General features: G+C 33.4%; 1 protein-coding gene across 8 annotated transcripts in view; it reads right to left on the minus strand.

Annotated features, from left to right (window-relative positions):
- Nucleotides 1–18,110, minus strand: part of LARP1B (La ribonucleoprotein 1B) — an 87,070-nt gene that overhangs the window by 66,260 nt on the left and 2,700 nt on the right. For 5 of the 8 annotated variants that reach the window (XR_002138897.2, XR_012498224.1, XM_019749017.2 and 2 more), the window contains exons 2-7: nt 12,365–12,423; nt 11,918–11,977; nt 9,978–10,152; nt 6,962–7,102; nt 4,328–4,474; nt 3,937–4,102 (exon numbers count right to left, since the gene is read on the minus strand). Coding sequence is in view for 6 of the 8 variants with exons in the window: in XM_019749017.2 (XP_019604576.2) it covers nt 3,937–4,102; nt 4,328–4,474; nt 6,962–7,102; nt 9,978–10,152; nt 11,918–11,977; nt 12,365–12,423 (748 nt within the window). In the remaining 2 variants the exon portion in view is untranslated. Of the gene's footprint in view, nt 1–3,936; nt 4,103–4,327; nt 4,475–6,961; nt 7,103–9,977; nt 10,153–11,917; nt 11,978–12,364; nt 12,424–17,234; nt 17,308–18,110 lie in introns of those variants that run through there. The other 3 variants (XM_019749019.2, XM_074338534.1, XM_019749018.2) reach the window with 3 other exon arrangements.

Below are 18,110 nucleotides of genomic sequence, written 5' to 3' on the forward strand. Positions count from 1 at the left end.
CACAAATGACACACCCAAAGGGCATACTCAGCAAGGCACCAAAGCCCCACTAAAGCGAATCCTGCTCTGTATGGTCAGCTCCTGCTCAATAGTTTCTCCACTATCGTCACAGCCAGTCCTCACAACCAATTATCATGAGGGTCAACCCCTCCCTCTGATGTGCAAACAGCAATCAAGGCCCAACTATAGCAAGAGCACACAAAACCCACACAAGGGACACACCTGAAACACCCGGTTCAGGTGACCAGGGAGACTGCACCACCAGGCCTCACAGGACACCTACTACATAAGGCCATTCTACCAAAACTGGGAGACATAGCTGCTATACCTAATACATAAAAACAAACACAGTGAGGCAGCCAAGATGAGGAGACAAAGAAACATGTTCCAAATGAAAGATCAGAACAAAGCTCCAGAGAAAGAACTAAACAGGGCTGGCCCAGTGGCTCAGCTGGTTGGAGCGCCGTGCTCTTAATGCCAAGGTTGCTGGTTCGATTTCCACATGGGTCAGTGAGCTGAGCCCTCTACAGCTAAGATTGTGAACTATGGCTATCCCATGAACAATGGCTCTCCTGTGAGCTGGGCTACCATGCGCGGCCAGCAGCTGGCAAGAGCTGCTGTGAGCTGCTGTTTACAACCGACCAACGACGGGCAACCGACTGCCTCAGCTGGGGAGAGCACAAGGCTCATAATACCAGCATGGGCCAAGGAACTGTGTCCTACACAACTAGACTGAGAAACAATGGCTTGAACTGGAGTGGGGAGTAGGGTAGAGTCAGAAGAAGGGAAAAAGAAAAAAAAAAAAAAAGAACTAGACAAGATGGAGACAAGAAGTCTACCAGAGTTCAAAACACTGCTTATAAGGGTGTTCAATTATTTCAGGTAGAACTTCAACAAAGAGATAGGAAACATAAAAATGGAGATAGAGAACATAAAAAAGAACCAGTCAGAAATGAAGAATACAATAACTGAAATAAAGAACACGTTAGAGGCAATCAATAGATTACATGAAGCACAGGATCAAACCTGTGATTTGGAAGACAAGGTAGCAGAAAACACCCAATCAGAACAGCAAAAACAAAAACAAATCTAAAAAATGATCAGAGTTTAAAGGGCCTCTGGAACAACATCAAGTGTACCAACATTTGCATCATACGAGTACCATTAAGAAGAGAGAGAGAGCAAGTAATTGAAAACCTACTTGAAGAAATAATGATGGAAAACTTCCTTAACCTGGCAAAGGAAATAGACATACAAGCCCAGGAAGCACAGAGAGTCCCAAACAAGATGAGCCCAAAGAGGCCCACTCGAAGATACATCATAATTAAAATGCCAAAAGTTAAAGACAAAGAGAGAATCTTAAAAGCAGCAAGAGAAAAGTAGTTAGTTACCTACATGGGAGCTTCTATAAGACTGTCAGCTGATTTCTCAACATAAACTTGAAGGCCAGAAGGGTTTGGCGTGAAATATTAAAGGTGATGAAAAGGACCTACAACCAAGATTACTCTACCCAGCAAAGCTATCATTGAGAATCGAAGGACAGATAAAGAGCTTCCCAGACAAGAAAAAGCTAAAGGAGTTCATCATCACCAAACTAGCATTACAGAAAATGTTAGGAGAACTTCTTTAAGAAGGAAAAAAGACTAAAATATGAGTAATAAAATGGCAATAACTACATATGTATCAAGAACTACAAAATGCAAATGGATTAAATGCTCCAATCAACAGACTGAATGGATAAGAAAACAAGACCCTTACATATGCTGCCTACAAGAGAATCAAGTCAAATCTAAAGATACACACACTGCAAGTAAAAGGATGGAAAAAGATATTTCATGAAAATAGAAACAAACAAAAAGCTGAGGTAGCAATACTTATATCAGACAAAATAGACTTTGAAACAAAGGCTATAACAAGAGACAAAGAAGGACCCAGTACTCCCACTTTTGGGTATTTATCTGAAGAAACCGAAAACACTACTTCAAAGGGACATGTGCATCCATATGTTTTACAATATCCAAGATATGGAGGCAACCTGGATGTCCATCACTGAATGAATGGATAATGAGGTGTACATATATACAATGGACTATTACTCAACCATAAAAAAGAATGAAATCTTGCCATCTGCAACAACATGGATGGACCTAGAAGGTACTGTGCTGAGTGGAGTAAGACAAATGCCATGATTTGACTTATATGTGGTGTCTTAAGAACAAAACAAATGAACAAAACAGAAACAAACTCATAGATACAGAGAACATTTTGAATGTTGCCAGATGTGAAGGGGTTTGGGGAGATCAGTGAAAAATGGGAAGGGATTATTAGAAGTACAATTTAGTAGTTACAAAATAATCACAGGGAGGTATAGCATAAGGAATAATACTGTAATAACTATGTATCATGTCAGATGGGTACTAAATTCATCAGGTGATCACTTTGTAAGTTATATACGAGGTGTGATCAAACAATACAGTGAATGTTTAAATAAAAGAAATTTATTACAGTAAAAGACACATTGCCATTAATCCCCCTCAAAATACTCCATCTTGCTTCGAACACACTCATCCCATCATTCTTGTCGCTTCCTGAAACAGTTTTGGAAATCCTCTTTCATGAAAGTCTTTAATTGCACTGTCGTCCCTGCCTTGATGTCCTGAATCAATTCAAAACATTTACCTTTCATGATCATTTTAACTTTGCGGAAGAGCCAGAAGTCACACGGTTTCAGATCTGGTGAATAAGATGGATGAAGACACACTGTAATGTTTTCACTTGACAAACATTGCCGTGTACCAGAAGTGATGTGTGACATGGAGTGTACTCATGACTGAGGATGATTTAAGGCACTTTAAAACACACCTTCTCTCAATCGCAGCTCACATCCAACTGAATGCACCAAACAAGTTGAAACTTGTCACACACTGTTACTACTAAGGTTTGATGTGTCGCTTCCTATATTGAAGATCCCTGCCTTTCCATTGGATGGAACTCAGCAGCAGCATTCACCATATTTTTTGATCCTAACAGAAAGGCTCCATGTCACACATTGCTTCTGGTATGGCAATTTCTATCAAATAAAAACATTACGGTATGTCCTTCATCCACCTTATTCACTGGATCTGGCACCATGTGACTTCTGGCTCTTCCCCAAAATCAAAATAACCATGAAAGGTAAACGTTTTGAATTGATTCAGGACATTAAGGCAGCCATGACAGCGCAACTAAAGACACTCCGAAAGAGGACTTCCAGAACTGCTTCAGAAAGTGGCAAGAATGATGTAATAAGTGTGTTCTAAGCAAGGGGGATTAATGCCAATGTGTCTTTTACTGTAATAATTATTTTTAATTTAAACATTCACTATATTGTTACACCTCATAAATGTCCAATCACTATGTTGTATACCTGAAACTAATATAATATTGTAAGCAACTATAATTAAAAACAACATTTTAAATAACAAAGGTATCAAAAAAGTTAAAGAAAACTTAGAATTTTCAAATCAACTGCTAGCAAAGTCAGAAGATACTCATTTTTTGCCATTTTATATTTATTTGCAAATTTTAATAGACACATTTATTTGCAAATAAGCCAAGTTTCACTTCCTCAAGTTCAAATATATATATTGCAGTTTTATACTCTTATATTTAATCACTCATTATGCCATGACATTATAACTAATATCCTTTAAGCAGAGAAATACCTAAACAGTAGAGAAAGCAGTAGTCATATAAATAACATAAATTTTTAAATACTTTACACACTTTACTAACATTTCCTAGAAAAAAATGTAATACAAAATACTACTAAGATCCTCCAAGTTTACTAAAAAACAACTTCGAAAATGTGTTAGAACATATTCACTATCAGTGATGTTAAAGTTTGATATTGCAATAGATTTTACTATCCCATCTGCTTATATCTGATCCACTTACATTTGGCGCTTAATATACTCTTTAAGCAATGCTTCTTCCACAGGATACACCTGTACTCCTGTTCCATCATCATAGTAATACATCATACTGGTAGTGAGTTCTGTTTGAAATGGTTGATCAGTCCTTTCACCATGTTCTCGATAACCATATGAATAATCAAAGTTTACTTGATGTGAATAAGAAAAAGAAAAGTGATCACAGATTTAATAAAAAACAAAAAATCATTACTATAAAGAAAAATCCAAAGTAAAATATTTCAAGGAATGACAAATATAAAACTATCTTTATTATAAAATAATTAAGTCATTTTATGATAGTGGGAAAAACTAACAGAGTGCTTGCACACTTTTTTCAAAGTTCATCTAATTTAACAAAATAAAAAATGTCATACATCGAAGATTTCCTCCTCTGCCTCTTCCTCTGCCCCGTCCTCGGCCTCTTCCTCGGCCTCTAAAGGAGCCACGTATGTTACCACCCTCACTTCTCACACTGGAAACTTCATCTTGATCATCTCTCTTTTCTCTCTCACGCCTCCAACCTATTTAAAACAAAAATAATCGCAACTATGAATAACATATGAAAAAATGGTAACCACGCCTTCCCACTTTGTAACTAGTGGTTAGTACCTAGGCATTCTTCAGATAGATGCAAATTTAACAGAGCTCACAGAAATTTGTCAATATCTCCTGAGCCCACAAAAGTACTGCATATAAAAAGAGATTCTAATAAGTAAAAATAACATACTAAAATAATAAAGAAGTCCTTTGCTAAGATTGTACTGTTAAAGATAGAAGAAATTCCAAGACAGCTAAGTTTGCACTAGATATGAAACTCCTACAAAATACTTATTTTCATGAAATGTTTAAGGGAAGGATATTTCTACTTAAGTAAAAGACATTTCTTCTAAAGAAGAAATGAAAACACATTACGAAGTATTTTGATTACAGTAACATACACGTTTTTAAAAGCATAGGGGCTATATATTGAATTAATGTAAATGTCAATGATCTGATTTTAATTTTGAGTAAATTAGAGATGCAGCACAACAAAATGTCGTATTAGATAGAAAAAGTACTTATTCATTTGGAGGTAACCTCTAATAGATGTTTCAAGAATGTTTCATTATCATTTCCTGCTGTTAAAACCTGAAATAGAAACACTACCTGAGTGGAGTAAGAAAATGGAACAAAGCATCAACTGCTTTTTTCATTATGACTGCTAAATATAAATGACTTCTTATTTTCATGGACAGCAGTTTGTTAAAATCAGGTATTCTGTTTCACCCTTCACACAGTTACTGACTTAGAAAAAAATAAAACAATACATTTGAAAAATAAATGTAAAAAGGTATCTGGGAAAAGATATCTGCAACACAATATAGGAATTATATCCAGAATTCATATACAACTCATACAATTTCTTACAAACCCACAAAAGCACACATGTGCATACATGGCAACTCAATAGCAAATGGCTAAGAGACAGGTAGGGCAAACTAGGAAATGCAAATAAACAATAAACACAGAAAACGGTGCTCAGCTTTAGTGGCCATTAGAAATACGAACTAAGATAATGAAAGAACATTTCATCTGCCCCACTCTGACAAACATTTTAAGGTCCTGCAATATGAAATGTGGACCAAGACAGAAAAGGTAGAACACTTGTATACTGCTACTAAGAGCCAAAACAGGCACATTCACTTTAAAAAAAAGACACTGGAATAATTAATATATTTAAAGGTTATTATATCCTAAAGACCAGGGTTTTTCAACCTTGACACTATTGACAGATAACTCTTGAGTGTGTGTGGAAGGGCTGTCCTGTGTACTATAGGATGTTAAGCATCATCCATGACCTCTACTTACTAGATGCCAGTAGCACTCACTCACCACTCCCTGCTCAGATTGTGAAAACCAGTATTATCGCCAGACAATGCCAAATGTCCACTTGGGAGGAAAAAAAAAAAACACTCTCATTGATGATCACTGACCTAGACACTGCAATTCCTCCCAGTAATCTTTTTTTTCCAATATTTCTGCCTGAACCCACAGTAATCCTTTTTTTATGTTACACTAATATACAAGCTAAAAAAGTTTTGTAATTTAAACACAATTGTCATAAAATATTTACATAATACATATTGTACAGTTCAATTCATATGAAATTCTAGAAAGGGTAAATCTAACCTGACAGAAAGATTCATGGTTGGGGAAAGTGACAGTAATGTAAGTGTATTTTAATATATATAATTTATAACTCAGTAAGTTGACTTTTTAAAAAAGGACTCAGAAATCTGGGTCCATATCCAGGATAATTTGAGCATCAAATTAAATAATCATGGTAACAAATCACAACCCATTGAAAAAAATAAGAGGCCTGAAGTCCACACTGATAATGATGGGAAGTTGTTTTTTACAGTGGAATGACAAGTAATAAATATAGAAGGAATGACACAGAAGAAAAATCAGTATTTACAGCCATCATGGTAATAATTGAATCAGGTAAGAATCACCAATGGCAACTAAAGCTCATGTGAAAAGTCTTATGAGAAACTGGGGATTCACACATCTCAGTCTCTCCCCACAAATTACATATTAATTAGAAGAAGAGAGTATCTTTCCAATAAAAAAATCCTGAAGTACAGCAACTTAACCAAGTGTCCAAAGTTAATACCACCAATAGTGAGCTAAAACAAGATCATGTGTATTTCCATGTGATGCTCTAAGACAGAAGCGAAAGAACTATTCAAGACTAATGGAAACTAAAGAGAAAAAACAACTAAAAGCAATGTGTGATCCCAGATTAGATCCTGGAAAGGGGCGTGGGGGGGGTGGGTACTGAAGAACGTTATTGGGAAAATCTGCCGTGGATAGTCATACCATATTACTGTTCTTACAATATATACTCTTAAAGTATTTAGGGTTAAAAGGGCACAATGTCTGCAATTTACTCTCAAATAGTTTACACTATACATGGTTATTAAGACAAAGTTCTTTAGTCCTTTTTCTCATAGAATGTAACTTACTTCGTGTATCATTTCTCCTATTGTTATGTGATGCTTTATTTGCCTCAGGTTGACATCTTGAGCTGTTCCGAGATCCTGGTCTTTCTTGACTGTCTGGTCTTACATCATCTAAGTGGAGTGGTACCCACTTGTGCTTGTTGGCTTGAAGAAAACAAAATAAAACCATTTAATAACAATCATAATTTTCATTAAAGCTTTGCAATTTTGAAAGGACTCTAAATTTTAATTAAATGAGAGATTTACTTTGTCCTTAAAGGAATTATTTGTATAGTATCAAAATAATTTTCTTCTCACACAGCTCCTTAATAAACTTTTTTGTGCAAATAATATTTCTAAAAATCAAGTGACAAGCCAGTGATAAAGTATCATAGGAATTCTTTGCTTTTAAGTGAAATGTTCACTCTTCATTTTAATTCTGATGGATAAGTTATTCAAAAAAAGTATGTGTAGACACTACTGCTAATACCTGATTCTTAGGCTCTAGAATGGAGTATACGTGATAAGACATTATAATGCACACATTAGAGAGCTTGGCTAATGATTCAAAACACTTTTAGATTCAAATCACTGTGTAAAATATTGATTTATCCAGGTTTCTTAAAAGGTTTCTCAAAATTAAGTTTAAATGTAAAATCCGTCTAACTGCATTTGATAAATCTTTTTATACTTACTATACATTTCCTAACTTAAGAGGTACAAGCAATTTAACTTTTCTTGTTGACTAAAAGATAGTGTAATTAATTGTTATAGTGTAATTCTAAAGATTACCTATTCATGGATTCCACTGTTAAGGTTTCAAATTGTTCAGTCTTCTGCCCAATATATATATTTTTAAATAAAACAAAAAGACTCATGAGCAAGGGAAACATTACTAAGGTAACTAATGGAAAGGGAATATTAGTTTGCAACTATATTAGTTTGCAAGTAATGAGTTCCTACAAATCCTGCAAAATATGGACAGATGAGAAAAAGAGAACAGGAAAAGATCTAAAAACTCTTTAAAGTCTATACTATAAATTCTATCAAGAGATTCTTTGGCACAAACAAGCCTCTCATTTGAAGATAAAGATATGTGCCCTGATAAGAGTCAATTCATGACATGATTATATGAATTACTCTATATAAACACCTGAATTTAGTGCTGACCAGTTTTAATTGAAGCAATTAACAAGGGAAGACAAACTATAGAGCATAACAGGTCTGTTATCTGTATGAATTCTAGACAATCAGAAAGACTACTGTGTGTCTAAGAAGCATGAAAAAGCTAAGTGATGATAAAGTGTTTAAGAAATGGGGAATTTTTTTCCTCTAATAACCACATGGTTGTCCTGTTGACACTACTTTTGCGCAATTAACCTTGACTCTTTATACCAAGTGAGCTGAATGCTCACCCTGCATCTAAGGATTAGATACACATTGAAAAAAAAAAAAATCAAGTAAGTTCTCAATACACGGTAGATTGTTACTTCCATTGCTGAAGAAGTTGGCTGGTGACTACTGCTTCATGAAATGTCCCCTTCTCACGCTGTATCACCTCCATGAATTGAAATGCTTCAATGCCTCCCATGGCACTCAAAATACAATATGAATTCCAAGTTTGGACCCTGAATGACGTGGACCTTGCCTACCTCTCTAACAGCATCTCCTGCCACTCTCCCAATGTTCACCTCACCTCAGCTACTGACTTTCTGACAGTTTAAAGAATGTTTCTGCCTAAAGGCCCCTAAGACACTTTTACTTAGGCTCAGAACACTGATGAATATATGTTTTTACAAAGCAGCTAAATCGTAACCTGTCCCTAGACACATGAAAAGTTCCGAAAAGACTATGGAAAAGAACACAAAGACAATATTTTTTTCTTCAAAGTGTAATTTAATGGGGGGATGCTATAAGGAAAATCATTGACCAAAATTGTTCTCACTTTTCTCTTAGAAAAATATTTTCTCAGAACTCCCTGAAAGATAAGGAGCAGTTCCAATGCAGATTTAAAAAACACTAGTTATCACACAACTTTCCAATCACGTATCTACACCCATCTCTGTAAGTGCAACTTCATTCCATTCTTATATAAAAAAACAAGTCAAACACAAAAGGGAAAAGCCTAACAGTTAGAAATGTTACAAAAGTAGATCAGTTACCATTGCAAGTGGTTTCCTGAAGAAATCCAAAAACACTTATTGGTGACTATCAGAAATCAATTGATTAAATACAATTCTTCATCACTACAGCTTTCTTCCAAAAAACAAAATCAAAATAAAGATACAGATAAACTAACCTGTCTTTTGTTGATTACCTTTGACTGAGCCTCATCCTCACTGACATTTTCACTAGGGCCATCTAATGTACAATAGCCAAGACATGGAAACAATCAATCAAAGTGGCCAATGACAGATAAATGGATAACAAAAATATGGTGTGTGTGTGCGTATATACATATATATATATATATACACATATATATACACACACATACACATACACACAAAATGGAATATTATTCAGCTATGAGAAAGAAGGAAATCTTGCCATTTGCAACAACATAGACCTCAAGAGCATTATACACTATGAAATAGGTCAGACAGAGAAAGACAAATACTGTATGATCTCCCTTATACGTGAAATCTAAAAAAACCAAACTCAAAGAAAAAAAGATTGTTGGTTGCCAGAGGTAGGGGCTGGGGGGTGGCAGAAATGAATGAAGGTGGTCAAAAGGTACAAACTTACAATTACAAGACAAATACGTCCTGGGGGTATAATGTACAGCATGGTGACAACAGTTAAACAATATTGTAGTATATATTTGAAAGTTGCTGAGAGTAGATCTTAAAAGTTCTTATCACAAGAAAAAAATTGTGACTGTGAGGTGCTGGATGTCAACTAAACATTGTGGTAATCATTTTGCAATATATACAACATACATCAAATCACTGAATTCTATACCTTAAACTAATACCATGTTATATGTCAATTATAATGCAATGAAACTGGCGGAGAATGAACTTATAGATGAACAAACCTCTCTTTCGTTGATTACTTGAGTGAGCCTCATCCTCGCTGACATTTTCACCAGGACCATCTAATTTTGTTTCCCGGCTTTCTTTGCTCTCACTGTTACTTCTCTTTTCAACTTTGTCTTCTCTTTCTTTTTTATTTTGTGGCTTCTTATTTCCTTGGTTGATGACACTCTGATACTGCAAAAAGTATTTCTGAATGAAATAGTTTTCATTAACATATCCAAAAATCTGTGGTAATACACCTTAAGCATTGCAAAACGAAGGACAACGTCTTAAAAAAACACACCTGCTTTCACAAGACACTTAAGCCAGACTGGGAGAAAATATTTCCTAAGTATTTTGATAAAGGACTTGTATCCAAAATATATAATGAACTCAAAATGCAGTAACAGGAAAACAACTCAATTTTTTAAAAAATTAAAAAACACTTCATTAAAAAGATAAACTGATGGCAAATGTATATGAAAAGGTGTTTGCTATTTTTAGTCAGAGAAATGCAAATTAAAATTACAATGTGATACCACCACATACCTATGAGGACGTGGAATAACTAGAATTCTCATGCACTGCTGGTAAGAATGAAAGCTTTAGTCGTTTCTTAAAAAGCTAAACGCATAGCTACCACATGACCTAGCCATTCTGCTCCTAAGTATTTACCCAAGAAAAACGAAAGCATATATCCATGCAAAATTTGGTACACATAAGTTTATATAACAGTTTTATTTCTAACAGCCAAAAAGTAAGTAGAATCAACACAAATGTAGATCAGTAGGTGAATGGACAAATAGCATTACATCCATACATGGAATACTATTCAGCAATAAGAAATGAACTACAGATACACATAACACAAATAAATCTCCAAATAACTAAGCTGAGTGAAAGAAAAAGAGAGCATATACTGTTTGTCTCCACTTACATAAAAACGTAGAAAAAGCAAATTAACTCTAAGTGGCAGAAAGTTGCCTGGGATGATGGGGGAAATATGACAGGGAAAATTACAAGGGAGTGTGAGGAAACTTTTGGGGTAATAGTTAAGTCTATTTTCTTGACTGTGGTGATGATTTCACAGGCCAAAATTTTCAAATTTCACACTTTATATATTTGCAGTTCATTATATGTCATTTATACACCAATTAAGCTGTTTAAATTAATATATATTGTCTACAACTATATGTTGATAATATTGCACAAATTACAAAGAGCAAAGTGTACGTACAGTGTCAAATGAAAACATGTAACCAGAAAACCACATATGCTACTCCTCTAAACAGTCCCGTAATAGAATCTCAACCATCTTTTAGAGCTTCTTTCATAGTTAAAATTAAATTAAAAATTCATTCATTGAACACTTCTTAATATGATATGTATACATAATAAATATGTATGTGTGTACACACACTGGGGGTGCCAAAAAAATGTATACGCATGACTTTCATTCATCTTTTGTATCGGTATATATTGAGTATTACAATTTTAATACAGTTTTTTCCTTTCTTAAAATGTGTGTACATTTTTTTGGCATCATCTGTATATAGTTAGCACTGCAACACACTGAAAAGATTATAAATCAGAAAAACAGTATAAATTCTGAAACATAAAATGGCTTTCAATTGGACACAATACATTAAAAATTATTCTCTTTGTTTGTAGGCATTACATGCAATAGCATGGTACCCACCCCTTACAAATATAACTTTACCTTCTAAGAATACAACCAGATGGTAGTGTGATGAATGAAATCAGGTACCTGAAAAATGGGTAAAACTATAAAAAGGGTAGCTGCTGAGTTTTCAGCACCTCTTTATTAATGTAATTCTCTAAAATTTGAGGTAAATTCTGCATATTAAAAGGAGACTATTAAAATTCTGCATATTAAAATAAATTCTACATATTAAAATTTTCCCTACATATATATAAAAAGCCTTAAAACAGTACTCACTCCAGTGTTCACTAATTCACTTGGTGTTGGCCAATTCGCCATATCGCTGAAATCACTAGCCTAAGAAGTAATAAATAAGTGTTATGTCTGCAAATTAGAAATTTTAAATAGAAGAAATTTTCTGAAAGTGAAAGCAATTTTAAAAAATCACCTACATTCAATTATATGCAGGCATTTGCCAAATTAAAAGTTTCTCCAAACAACGGAACATTGAAATTAGAATGCTTTGGTTTTATAATCCAACTTCTAGCGCTATTTAATGACACTGATAGAATTGATACGGAGAAATGGAGGCATATGGGGATTTGCATGAAGGCTACAATTCTCTAGTATATTGACTTTAACATCAATGATACAACTACAAGAAAAATACACAATAACTTAGAAACACAATGATTTTCAAAATGAATATACAGTAATTAAGAACTACTTCATGTAAAGACATACCTTGTCAGATTTATTTGTCTTGAGTTTTCCTGCTTTTATAATTTTGGGGGAACTAAGCTCTTAAAAAAAAAGAAAAAAATGTTGTTACAATCACTTCATTCAATATTATTTAACAAAATCACTATTATAATACCAATTTTAGTAAATCAGTGTAGTCATCATTATCAAAAAAATCCAAAGTTCTAAGACTCAAATTCCTAACAAGAAATCAACTACATTTCAAAAGTAGATTCAAACTGGTTTTCAGTGTTCAAATCAAGAAGTGGTAAATATTAACAGTTTACTTACACTGATAGAGCAATCCTTTCACTAACAGAACATGAAAAATTAGAAGTATGTTTCCATACACTAAAGTTAGAAACACAATTCCCAATGGGATACATTTTTCTATACAATATACACTCATCAAAGAGCATTCAGAAAACAAGTCAGAAGACTTCAAATTATTTGTCCTTGAAAACAAACAAGTTTGGCAACCATAAGTTGTATCTAGGTTTAGCCATAAAAAACAGGTCTCTGTAAAAGTTTTATTATATAAGACTGTCATGGACTCACCACTTGTCCCTATCTTAAATAACAGTGGCTAAAATAAATAAATAAATGTTATACTGTCTTCAAATGAAACTTTACATTGTCTTTTGTTTGGTTTATCACCTAGCAAGATAACCAGATGGTTTATCATCTAACTAAACAAGACCTAAAATAAATATGAAGGAGCAGAATATACTTGGGATCTACATCTACAGAAAACACAAAAATCCAGCAAAATATGAATCCCCAAAATTATGGTAATGACCAATTCATAGAATAAAACAATGAGTTAAAATCCAGACGCAAATTTAAATAAAATACAAATAGTGAGTACACAGGTATTTATTTATGCTCCTTCATACTTAGGCACACATATATGTGTATGTGCATACATGTTTAAATATGCATAAGAATAAAATATTTCATTAAGAAAAAATAGAGACAGTAGTAAAAATAGAGACAAATAGGACAAAAAATGGGGACAGGAACAAGAAAACCTAAAGAACAATATTTGCCTGAACATTATCTAGAATTTGACTGTGAAGTATGTCATGTGAATACTATGTATATTTTATGAAAGTTATACAGTACAAAACTGTATAACTTTTCTCTCTACAAAATGCAAAACATGCCCTCAACTATTGCTAAGTAAATTAAGTTACAAAATGCATCCTCATACAAAACATTTGATATAATGGAAATAAGGGGTAGGCCACACAAGCAAGTTTTACACAGCTTTATGACAAACGAATTAGACATAAATAATCACAAAATTAAGGTCAGAAATTAAAGATAAAAATTATTCTGACCATATATAAATAAAAGCAAACTTTTTAACTTCCATACTGTATGACACAATTAAGTTATTAATAAACAAGAAAAAAATTTGAATGTGACTGAATTAATAATCGTTCTATTGATTTAAAAATTAATACGACTTTAAACTCTTATCCAGACAATGATTACAACCTCTAGGTAGAAGTCAGCAAAGAAGTTGGGGAAGAAGAATGTTGAATTTTATTTCTTCACACGTTTAAAAATACAAGGAAGAAATTCTGATTTCAGTCAATTATTTTGGACTCACAATTTTTGGATTTTTAAAAAATTTTAATTCCTCAGAAATATAATTGAAAAAATTTACATTTAATTCTGTGTTTTCTATAATGCTGACATTTTATTAATGGACTAGCTTTATGTATACACTGTAGTTGGCATGTTTATGTATATTTTATCCTTACATAATTTAATTTCACCACAGAGGATTTTGATAAACTATTTCGGCCAATGTAGTAAAATACTCTGAGATAGGAAATAAGAGTGATTTGTTACCATTGGTTACTAAATGGCCATTCCAGTTAATTTACTTTTCCAAGAGGAAGACTTTCCTGAAAGCATTCCGGTTCCAAGGTCCAATTCCTTCCACAGAAACAATAAGTTTCCTGATTAATGAGTTTAGGAAAATTGAACTTGGAAAGCCAGCACTTTTTCTTTTTCTTGGGGAGCTAGTCCACAAAAAAACAAGCATTCTGATCTGCTCCTCTGTGCTCTCAACTTCACAGGGGTCAGCTCCCCAGCAGAGGTAGAAGGGGGCTCTACAGTTGTGCGATGCCAACTGTGTGAACATGTTTGTCTAATTCCAAGTTCAACATGAAGAAGACCACCTCATCAACTCAGTCTTTTTCCATTAAAAGGATGATGAGCTTTTATAAATACACTAATTAATAAATCTGAGTAAAAGATTAACATGTGATTCAAAAAAGAAATACAAATGGTCAAACATGAAATGATACTCAATTGCACTAATAAAGAAATGCAAACTAAAAACATTTTTCACCTATCACATTGAGAAAAAAAGGGAATGCCCTGTGTTCGCCAGCCAGCCTATACAAAAAATGGACATTTCTTTCGTGTGCAGTAATGTAATCTTTCAAGGATAATCTATTACTTAAAATGTATGTACTTTTTAATAAAGCAATTTCATTCCTGGGAAATTATCTGGGAATCAAGACAAGGTACAAAGATGTCTATATAAGATGTTCACTGCAGCTTTGCTGGTAACTGTATTTAGATAACTTTTACATTCATTAATATGGGAAAGTTATATTATGGCACATCTATACAAAATAATGTAAAACTTTTAATAAATAAGATAACTCTGTTATGTATTGATATGGAAAGCTGTCCATCAGGTTTTAAATATAACTTTATATTCACACGGAAAACAAGCCTAACAAAGAAATTTTTTCACTTTTCCATGTTTTAACTAACATGGAGGAAATTACCCTGCATGTCATTATAGAGAAAACCTAAGACTGAAAAAGCCAACCTATAAAATTTTAACAAATTTAAGCTACTAGTGGCTTCAAGTACATATAAATATACATAAATGAGTGTGTGATCTTCCTATCTCCATTTATATAACATCATTAGTGGGACACTGTACTAGCACAACTTTTTTGAGTAATATTCCAATATTTACTCCAATAATATTCCAGTATTTACTATTTAAAATACTGCTCTTTAACCCTAAGAATCTATAAGGAAATAATTCTAAATAGATCAGGAAAACAATTCATTTCAGGAACTTGAATAATAAAAACAACAACTGCAACATAACGAGCGATTTTACTCACTTTAATTTTCATGACCATAACCTTTAACAAAGTCTTAAATAATAAAATTAATTGACAGCAATCAGTATTTCACATTTTATTATATTTAAGAGAGAAATCTGTTTAAGAGGAAAATATTATGTTTCTACAACAAATCAGTGCTTTAAAAAAGTAAAATAAATACTTAATTCTCATACTTTAAAAGTGGGAGCATCCATTTGTACAATCACTTTAGAGAGCAGCCTGCCAACTAACAAATACCCGTGACCTAACAATTCCACTTATCATCTATCCTAGAGAAAGTCAGACATACAAGAGGTACGTATAAAAATTTTTGAAACAACCAAGATGCTGATCAACAGATAAATGGCTAAATTAACTGCCGTGTTTCCCCAAAAGTAAGACCTACCCGGACAATCAGCTCTAATGCGTCTTTTGGAGCAAAAATTAATATAAGACCAAGTCTTATTTTACTATAAGACCGGGTCTATAATATAATATTATAACATAATACATAAATATATAATATAAAATATACTATTCTGTAATATATAAATATAATATAATATAAAGTATAGTATACTATACTATATAAATATAATAAATATAATCTAATATAATAAATATAATACCGGGTCTTATATTAATTTTTGCTCCAAAAGACACATTAGAGCTGACTGTCCAGCTAGGTCCTATTTTCAGGGAAACACGGTATGTCAGTTATATTTATGGACTACTTCTCAGCAAATTTTTAAAGGGGTTTAAAAAGGCCCAACCTTATCACATGAAAAAACTAAAAGTACGTATGTATGGGGAAAGATGTTAACTAGATTTATTGAGGTGATCATTTTGAAATATATACAAATATTGAATCATATGTTGTATACCTAAAATTAATGTTGTGTCAATTATACCTCAATAAAAATAGTTTTTAAAAACCTCATTAATGGTAATAAGAAAAAAGGGTCAACCAATACTCTAAATGAAAAACAGAGGATGCTGAGAAAGACAAATACCATATGATCTCACTTATGTGTCTAATCTAAACAGAACAAACCAGCAAGCAAAACAGAAATAGACTTATAAATAGAGAACAAACTGATGGTTGCTAGATGGGAGGGTGTGGGAGGATGGGTGAGAAAGGTGAAGAAATTAGGAAATATAAATTGGTAGTCACAAGATAGTCATGGGGATGTGAAACACAGTATGGAAAATATAATCAATAATGTTGTAGAGACTATGTAGGGTGTCAGATGGGCACTGGACTTATCAGGGGGATCACTTCATGGATTATATAAATGCCTAACCACTGCGCTGTACACCTGAAGCTAATAAAACACAGAATGTCATATATGTGTGTGTGTGTATATATACATATATATGGTCACAAGATGTAAAGTACATCATAGGGAATATAGTCAATGGTATTTTAATAGTTATATGGAGAATGTCAGATGGATAGTAGATTTGGCGGGGTTATCACTTTGTTGTGGTATAAATGTCTAATCATTATCTTGTTTTGCACACCTGAAACTAATAAAAAAATTAAAAACGGAGGATGGTATGTTCTAAAGGCATATACAAAACACTGTTATTTGTAAATCACGGCACAGATTTAGAAGGATATTCAGTAAACTGGTAAAATGATTATCTCTGTTTTTGAAAGGGACATCAAAAGCTCAGTTTTTACAAGGAGAAAATATTTATGTATCATTTATATAACTTACTTAAAATGTTACTAGGGTAATAACAGCTGTAGAGCAGACACTGGGAGAAAGGATTGATGGAGTCAGAGATAGACTAAGGATAAAAAAGGTGGAAAAAAAAATCAGTATTTTTATACACCACGTTTCTGTAAAAGAATTAAAATATTAGAAAGCTAATTTTAATATGTAAAATGTAACCATGGCTACAGGTAAGCAATTAATAAATCTCATTTTGTGATTTTAATAAAGGTGCCCCCAAATAAATAAAACTACTTTAAACAAGGTTAGGACAGATTGAGGAACAATATTTGCTGGACTCCTTACAATTAAACACTGCAATGAAACTATTTTAGGCCTCTTGGGTGGGCCAGGCTTTGGTTGAAAGAGGTGGGCAGTTATCTGGATTACCAAAAACAGCCATGCATAAGCCAGAACCATCCCAAAAGCATCTCACAAGGGCTGAAGAAGCAAGAATGCCTCACCTGAAAACGCATGATTACAGATCCTGAAATACTCCTCTACATTTCCTATAATGTTTCTGTGGTAATAAACTCTCTGGAGAAGTTTGATGGAAGGAATCCTTGTACCTCGTTAAGAGAGTCACAATAAATCCAGGTTTGGCCTGGATAGACAGGGTTTAAGTGTATTATACCAGCATAATTAACACACTTCCCTTTCCCTCAAGAATATGCTCGTCTATCAGATAAATTATACAGGCCTCCTACAATCAGATAATTGTATTAATTTTGCATTCCCTAGTTTTTACCTTCTCTGGACCCTAAAGGTCCTCTGCTCCTATTTCATTATTCTAGAAGTTGTAAATTCACTTAGGAAAATAGGAAGCCAAGGCACCCAGTTTTATATGGCACTCTGGTATTAAGAATTGGAAGAGATGAA

This window comes from Rhinolophus sinicus, linkage group LG07 (genome assembly GCF_036562045.2).
Source record: "Rhinolophus sinicus isolate RSC01 linkage group LG07, ASM3656204v1, whole genome shotgun sequence".
Taxonomy (NCBI): Eukaryota; Metazoa; Chordata; class Mammalia; order Chiroptera; family Rhinolophidae; genus Rhinolophus; species Rhinolophus sinicus.